The sequence below is a fragment of the Neophocaena asiaeorientalis genome, unplaced genomic scaffold (assembly GCF_003031525.2).
Source record: "Neophocaena asiaeorientalis asiaeorientalis breed wild unplaced genomic scaffold, Neophocaena_asiaeorientalis_V1.1 scaffold30, whole genome shotgun sequence".
Lineage (NCBI taxonomy): Eukaryota > Metazoa > Chordata > Mammalia > Artiodactyla > Phocoenidae > Neophocaena > Neophocaena asiaeorientalis.
In genome coordinates this window covers 12,613,086-12,621,487 of record NW_020174923.1, presented here as the reverse complement: position 1 = coordinate 12,621,487, position 8,402 = coordinate 12,613,086, and the positions used below count along the sequence as shown (strand labels likewise).

Sequence of the window (8,402 nt, the reverse complement as noted above, 5' to 3'; positions counted from 1 at the left end):
CGCCCCACCTCCCAGCCGCTCGCCCACCGCCCTGACGCCCACCCCGCACCCCGGTCGGACGGTGACGGGATTTTCCGGGCGGCGTCCGTTCTTTCCTGTCGCTTTAGGGTCCCCAGCGGCCGGGACAGGGTCGCGCTGAGGTGAGGACGGTCCCCCAGGCTCAGGACCTCGTCCGCGAAGGTCCTCGTCTTTTCTGTTGATTTTCATAGAAAAAAAATCGCCGGACTCACAGTTTCTTCTTTTGTTGGGTGGAAACCGGACCGTCCAGCACGGCTTTGGGGAAATGGCATTTTTCGCGTTTCCGAGTCCGGCGGTCTGGGGGGCTGCGCCCCACTCTCACCCGGGGAGGGGGACCCGCGTCGGTTCCGAGTGTTCGCTTTGGAAGCCGGCTTGAAGAGAATCCAGAAGCGGGAACTGCAGGACCCGTATCTGTGGAGCTTGTTTGGTGTAGAGTTAAATAGGCCGGGCGGAGGTGGCCCCGGTGTGTCAGTGCGTGGGCACTTGGGCTTGTGGGGTTATGGCTCCAAGGTCCTGACTGTGGGGCCCCGGGAGAGTTAAGTGTGTCTGGGAACCGAGGCGAGGCAGGGGTTTTCCTTCGGGGAGGAGTCCTTGAGGGCAGGAAGTGTTCTTGGAGGGGTGGAGGTGGACGTGGGGAAGAACGTGGGATGGGGGCGGCTGGGCTGGGGACCGCAGGTGGTGTGGCCCCACGTTGGGGTGCCCTTTTGGGGCCACATGTTGGGCATCCAGCAGTATGTGGCAGAACATTTGGGGTTTTGATTTCCATAGGAGGGCCAGTAGGTTTTTCAGTAGGTTCTGATAATAATTGAGAGCTCTTTGAAGAGTGAACCGTGTTACAACTCCTTAAGAAATGTGTTTTCAATGGAAAGAGGTGACTGGCTGATAGTAGGGGAGGGGAGAGGCAGCCCTGAAAAGCAAACACAGAAGCAAAAAGCTTACTGACTCTGAGGCCCTTTAAAGGCAGGATCTTCTATACCTGCCTTAGTGCCAGATGAGGCATCCTTATACTAAGTTTCAGTATAGTAACTGAGGCCCACGATGATGCTGATTATTTTAGAAACCAGTGAAGTTTTTTTATAAAGGTTTCATCAAAGATTATTTAGAAAATACAGCACTGGCTTTTAGATGGATATATTTCAGTTGTCTGAAAAATACACTCACTTTTGTAAAACCATTTCATTTCATTGTAATAAATTACAAGTAAAGCTTACAGTGTTGCTGGAAAAAAATATACTTTTATACTTAAGCTTCTGCTTACCCTTAGCCTAATTTCCTATAATGTAAATTTATGCCAGATTGTTGAGTTCATTATATTTTGTTTTTATACTGATTTTTAATTTTTACTCAGCTTTTTTAGCACTCGCATTGCAACTTTAGAAACATTTGCTTATAATTTTAAATTGTTTAAACTTTTGTCTTCTCCCAAAGATAACTTGCATTACAGTTTTCAAGATTCTGAGGTGTGGATATGTACATTTCTATAATCTGGCTGCCGTTTTTCTTTCTCTTCCCGTGGGAAACACAGGGTTTGAGTACACACACCTTCTCTGCAGACTAGCTTGTCCTGCCTCGACCGAGACTGAGGCCACAGGCTGACTTCGCTGGCTCACTCTGCTGTGGTTCTGGAGTGTGGGCTCAGAGCACTTGCATGTGGACTGCACATGGCTCATGCGTAGAAGAATGCCCTTCAGTGATTCTGATGCCCTGTTGCCAGTCGGCTTCCTCTGCACTGTGCTTGGTCACCAGCTGTTGGCTTGAACACTTCTCTGTGGGGAAAAGTTTTGTTAAGATAGCAAGAATGAGACGATTAATGCCAACTTTTGTATGATAGCCAAGTAAAATACGTTAATTATTTCCCCTACCCAAAAAATAGCAAGGATAATGCCTAGCCTCCTTAGTGAGTGGTTTCCAGTCTTGTGGTATTTGTAGTACCTTTTCTTCTAGCTTTTAATTGAAGCACACTATTCTTACAGAAAAGTGCTCGTATCCTAAGTATTCTGCTTGGTGAGTTTTCCAAACTGAGAACACCTTCCACAGCACTCAGGTTAAGAAACCAAACACCTGGCCACCCTGTGCTCCTTCCAGCCACTCCCCCATTCGACTTCCAATGACATAGATTAGTTTTGCCTATCCGTATTGTATTTTGTTTCTGGCTTTTTTATTCAGTATCATGTTTGTGAGATTTTTTTTTTTCCATACTGTTGAGTATAATTGTAGATCATTCTCATTGGTGCAGTGTTTCTTTGTGTGAATATATCACAGTTCATTTATCCATTGAACCATTCGTAGGTCTTTGGGTAGATTCCCAGTTTGGGGCCATTATGAGCATAATGGTGCTGCTGTGAGCATTCTAATACCTGTCTTTTGGTGAATGTATGTTGTCATTTCTGCGAGGCTTGTATACCTAGGAGTAGAATTGACAGCGGTAGTCGTGCAAACAGTTTTCTGCAGTGGTTGTCCTGGTTTGCCCTCCAACAGCAGTTCTTAGAGTTCCCGTGAGAGTTCTACACACTCCTTACATTTGGTGTATTTTCCATTATTTTGGCCCTTTTGGTGGATGTTTAGTAGATCTCATTGTGGTATATGTGAGATTGTATTTACATTTCCCTGATTCTGTGTGTTTATTGACCACTTGGATATTCTCTTTTGTGAAATGTCCAAATCTTTTGCTCATTTTTCTGTTGGGTTGTCTGCCTTTTTCTTGTGGATTTGTAGGGATTGTTTGTTTATTTTATACAAGTCTTGTCAGAAATATATGTGTTCTGGCAAAGACAAATAAGATAGGTGCAGGCTTAAAACTTGTGGAAGGTGTAATAGTTGAGAAAGAAAGGGAAAAGTTTCAACTTCTGTATTTTCATATTTTCCAGAAAGCCAAGCTCTGGTTCCCCTGTCCAGATTACATGATTCCAATAACACAAAGAGAGAGCTACAACCCAGAATAAGTTAGAGATAATAAGTAACACTGTACTTTAGCGTGAGTGTCAGGCTCCAGGCCCAGATAAAGTGCCTGAGAGTTGACTGCAGAACAGTCTCCAACTCCTGAGGAGGCTGTCATGGTCCTTGCAGTTTTATAAGTAACTTGGACAAAAAATAGAAGCATGCTTTCCATGTTGGGGGCAGGGGTGGCAGATAGGATAGAATAATGTCTTCCCAACGGTGGAACGCAGATCAAAAGCAGGGGAAGAGACCCTGAGGGTGGCTTTCGCATTCAGGCCAGTAGTGCGGTCGCAGTGAGGGTCCAGGCTCTATAGCTTGTCTTGGAAAAAGAAGCGGAGGGTTTGGTGTTTCTCCTTCTGGCCACAAGCTTCATATGAGCCTGCATGGTGGTGTTGAAGGAGATTAATGTGGTCTTGGTCACACTTAGGCAAGTGAAGTCCAGGTCACAGGATCGTCTTGAAACTTGAGTGCTTCATTCAGTTCATAACAGTGCCTTTAATTGGACCGTTAACAATCTGGTGTGTGACTTGGGGATGGTGACCATGACAGGGGTTTAGGGAGTTAGGATTAGTTCCAAGTGGGAGTGAGGTCATGGAGACCTCAAGCTGCCTTCTAGAAGACCATCCACACCAGCCCTTCCCCCCCTTCCCCAACTGGGCGTGTCCATACCTGCTGGGGTTGCCCGCTTTGTGGCTGCCCTCATGGACTTTCTTGTTTGTCATTGCCTCTGTAGGACTTGGTGGCTGATACAGTCCTCGAGTGGTGTCTTGGGAACGGGGAGGCCAGTGGTGAGCATTAGAGGCGGGGGTTGAGGGAAGTGCTCAGTGGCAAAGTGGCTGGTGCAGTAGCCGGTGAACCCCCTCGTGCTGGAGTTAAGTGAGCCTGGTCCACAGGATGCCAGAAGGGCCCTGAGGGGGGCAGTGGAGTGACGTGCAAATCTTCTGATAACAGTTCATGAGGAGAGTCGTAGTGACACTTGCAGACCACGTTAATGTGGTCTGAGCATCCACAAGAGTTCTTGGGAGAGGTCACTGTCTCTGGACCCCTTGCTTGTGACGGTCCAGGCCTGGGGTCCTCAGCTGAGACCCCAGTGAGGTGATTAATTTGTCTGTCTCACACTTTAGGGTGCTTTGCGTGTGGGATGGAAAATGGATTCCGAGTCTATAACACCGATCCACTAAAAGAAAAAGAGAAACAAGGTAAGAGTAACTGACATTTCTTGGTTTCTGCCCTTTTCTAGCCCATAGAGTCTAGATTTTATCTTGCAGATTAGAGGGGAGCTGGTTTTGAGAAGTGAACAGGGTTCATGGCCCTGTCAGCTTGGATGCAGCTGTCCTCTTTCTTCTGTTGAGCTTCTGTGAGTGCTGGGCCCTGTGGGCCGGGTGCAGTGGTGATTCAGCAGGTGTTGGCGACTCTGGGTACTCTGGTGAATCCAGTACCTGCTAGCCCTGCTGAGAGAACCAAGTGCGGTTGTGCTGGCCACTTCACTCTTCCTGTTGAAGTGTGAAGCTGTAGGGAGCTCAGGTGAGGGCTTTAGTTACAGCACGTGGGACTTTGACTCTTAAAATGACCCACACTTAGGAAATACTATTGTAGCAATATAGTTGCTTCTGTTTACTTATTTCAGTGTCTTAAAATATGTTTTCATGGAGTAAAAGTTTTCAAAAGCTGGAATTAGGAATTCTGTTGGTAAAATAAAATAATGGTGGTCCTTTTCCCATTTGACAGGAAAAATGTGTAATTTACAGGTAGAATCATCCCATTTTCTTCTTCTCCTGTGTATTTTTCTTAAGCTTTTAGTGTCTCCTGGTCCTTATCTGCCAATGGATGAACAAATCTCAGATAGATCGTAAACAATGAGAAACATCCGTTTCCTTCCTGCAGTTGTGGTTTTGGTTTTTATTCAATGTGCAAGTTATATTTTCTGATGCAAGAACTGTTTCTCATCTGTAAGAGGAAGTCACTGCATTCTTAAGCTTCCCTATCAGCCCCCTTCCATTTTGACAACTAATATCCTACATCAGGGATTTTCAGAATCTTTTTTTTTTTGGTGGTGGAACCTCTTTGTCAAGTAAAATCTTCCATACAACCCTGGTATGTAAAACAGTAAGTGGTGCTTTATATTCAGGAGTTCATTTTGTAAGCTGAAGTCTATAACTTTTATTTATTAGAGAAAGACCGTGTAGCTGGTTAGTAAAGGGCTCAGACTCTGGGCCCACACTATTTATTTATTAATTTATTATTTATTTATTTTTGGCTGCGTTGGGTCTTCGTTGTTGTGCATGGGCTTCCTCTAGTTGCGGCGAGCGGGGACTATTTGTTGCGGTGCGCAGGCTTCTCATTGCAGTGGCTTCTCTTGTTGCGGAGCACGGGCTCTAGGCACGCGGGCTTCAGTAGTTGTGGCATGTGGGCTCAGTAGTTGTGGCTCAGGGGCTCTAGAGCGCAGGCTCAGTAGTTGTGGCACATGGACTTAGTTGCTCCGCAGCATGTGGGATCTTCCCGGATCAGAGAGAACCCATGTCCCCTGCATTGGCAGGCGGATTCTTAACCACTGTGCCACCAGGGAAGTCCCTGGGCCCACACTATTTAGATCCCAGTCCTGCTCTGCTCCTTGTCACATTGCTGTGTAACCTTGGGCAAGTTCCTCACCTGTTGACCTCAGTTTCTTGATGTGTGAAAAATGAAGATGATAACTGCCTACCTCCTAAGGTTATTGTAAAGATGGGTGAATTAGGATGCGTGAGACACACAGACGCGTGGCGGTACACACAGAAAGTGCTTTGTAAGCTTGTGCCCTTGTCATTGGTGGCAGCAGTGTTACCCTTAAAGAGTGGGTCTTTGGGATTAATGAGTGTTACAGGCGACAGTGGAAGTCTCCTATCAGTCTTCTAGGCTGCTGACTTGTATTTGTTTTGTTTTGGTTAGGTAGTAAATTAAGACAACTCTTTTTTTTTAATAAATAAATTTATTTATTTATTTTTGGCTGCGTTGGGTCTTCGTTGCTGCACGCGGGCTTTCTCTTAGTTGAGGTGAGCGGGGGCTACTCTTCGTTGTGGTGCGCGGGTTTCTCATTGCAGTGGCTTCTCTTGTTGCGCAGCATGGGCTCTAGGCATACGGGCTTCAGTAGTTGTGGCGCACAGGCTTAGTTACTCTGCGGTATGTGGGATCTTCCTGGACCAGGGCTCGAACCCGTGTGCCCTGCATTGGCAGGCGGATTCTTAACCACTGCGCCACCAGGGATGCCCCGACAACTCTGTTTTATACAGAAAAATAGTTACAAAATATTTTGAAACAGCTTAACTTGAAAATTTCAGGATTCGGTATACGGGCCTCTCACTGTTGCGGCCTCTCCCATTGCAGAGCACAGGCTCCGGACGCGCAGGCTCAGCGGCCATGGCTCACGGGCCCAGCCGCTCCGCGGCATGTGGGATATTCCCGGACCGGGGCACGAACCCGTGTCCCCTGCATCGGCAGGCGGACTCTCAACCACTGTGCCACCAGGGAAGCCCTCAGGATACTTTTTACTTAAATTGACCTACAAACTTCGGAGTTACAGACTTTAGTTTCAAAGTTGAATCATTAGAGGTATATTAAAAACTGCTTCCTAATTAATGAGATGTTTACAGTAAATCTAGGATTTCTTATAAAAATAAGTTAACCTAGAAGCATCTAAACCTCCTAAGTGCCAAGAAGGTTTGCTGCTGTCATGTCACAGTGCCGTGTTTATTCCCTGTCCCTGCTCAGCTGCACTGTGTCTGGGGCAGGCCATCCCCGAGCTTAGCTTGTAGTGAATTTTGAATTTGCAAGGGATCCAGCAGGGCTGTGTGGTGCTTACTAGTGATGTGTTTAAGGACTTCTCCTACATGCACTTGCAGGCTTGTCTGCTGCTGCATTTCTGGCAGTTAACTCAACAGTAGAAAATAGGCAAAAGACTTGACCTTATTTTTTATCTTTGAGATTTACTTTCCTAAATGAGGAAGGAAGTGTGCCTGCATTGTAGGGTCATTCCCAGATCTGGGCTCTCGGCCTTGTCTCTGCTGTGACCGTGGCTCTGAGTAAGGGGACTGTGCGACTGGCCGTGAGCTGAATGCCTCTTGCAGGCACACCCACCATCGGGTGGAGCTGGCAGTGCTGGGATGCCATCTTGGGCATCCCCAAGACCCCAGTGGAGGCAGCTTTCTCCTCCAAGGTGGTGTAGGTCCTGCGTCCCATGCACAGAGCAGCATGGCTCAGCTCGGGGGAGGCGTGGGAGCCCTGGGAGCACAGCCATTGTGGTGTTCTCACAGGGATGCTGTGGGGTCAGAGTGTAGAACTCCGATTCATGTATATCACATACACATCCAAGCATATCCTGGAAGGAAGGTTCAAATCATAATTTGAACAAAGATGTGTCAAGAGTGATGCCTTTGGATAAAATTATATCTAAGTGATTATAGAAATAAAAGGAGTACTAAAAAGTCAACTCCACTCTTCACTTAGAAACACAACCCTCCCACATTCCAAAGCTGACTAGAACTTTTGTAGCCTATACTGGATGAACTTGCAAGGTCCTCAGGGCGGGCAGCAGGGTCCAGAGGAGTCCCCTTGTCTTTAGTGCCGCCCGCCTTTTCCTCCATGTGACCAGTGCTCACACATGTGACATTGGCAGCCATGTGTGGGGAAGCAGAGGGGACACAGAGGCCTAGAGGGGATGCCGAGTGACAGGTGGAGCAGCAGGTGAGTCTGCTTGTTCCTGAGCCCACTGAGTGCTGCACTGGGGGCTGAGGATGCAGTAATGAATAGTTTGGCTTCTCCTTTGTCTTCGGATGTGGGATATCTTTTTTGGTGAATTCCAGTGTCTTCCTGTCGATGACTGTTCAGCAGCTAGTTGTGATTCTGGTGTTCTCTCAAGAGGGAGTGAGAGCACGTCTTTCTACTTCGCCATCTTGGTTTCTCCTCTCCAGTATCGGCCTTAAAGGATTTTATCTGAAGGAAAAAATTGGGAAAAAGATGCTAGATGCTGTGGTACATCCTGACACGGAGGTACAGCCATGACACACTGTTAGAGGGAAGAGTTGGAAAATAGTGTGATGGTGCCATTGGTTTGAGTTCAATACAAGTTACACACATGGTCTCGTTTACAGCTGTTTCTACTTTATGCTTTTCTGTGTTGTTTTATTTTCATAGTGATAATATATAATTTGTATAATGAGAAACAATTAAGATATTTCCATTAAAAGAAAACTCCTCGGAAATAGAAGGAGCTGGGGGTTGCAGGGCAGAGGCAAGATGAAAAGGCAGGGGGCTGCTGTCGTGCCAGGAAGGCTGAGTTCTCCCCTTTCGTATAAGAGCCTCTCAGCGGAATGGAGGTTAAGCCAACACTTAGACGTCCTTCTCCCCCATTTTATTTGTTTCTTTTCTTTTCTTTTTTTTTTTTTTTTTTTTTTTTTTTTTTTTTTTTTTTTTTT

The 8,402-nt window shown here is 46.6% G+C and overlaps 1 protein-coding gene across 8 annotated transcripts in view; it reads left to right on the top strand.

The window, feature by feature from the left end:
* The window catches only part of WDR45B (WD repeat domain 45B), a 45,722-nt gene that overhangs the window by 568 nt on the left and 36,752 nt on the right, over positions 1-8,402 (top strand). For 6 of the 8 annotated variants that reach the window (XR_003005409.1, XR_003005408.1, XR_003005407.1 and 3 more), the window contains exon 2: positions 4,080-4,154. The exons of 1 other annotated variant lie outside the window; for it this stretch is intronic. Coding sequence is in view for 2 of the 7 variants with exons in the window: in XM_024760758.1 (XP_024616526.1) it covers positions 4,080-4,154 (75 nt within the window). In the remaining 5 variants the exon portion in view is untranslated. Of the gene's footprint in view, positions 1-4,079; positions 4,155-4,811; positions 5,050-8,402 lie in introns of those variants that run through there. One more of the 8 variants, XM_024760760.1, reaches the window with a different exon arrangement.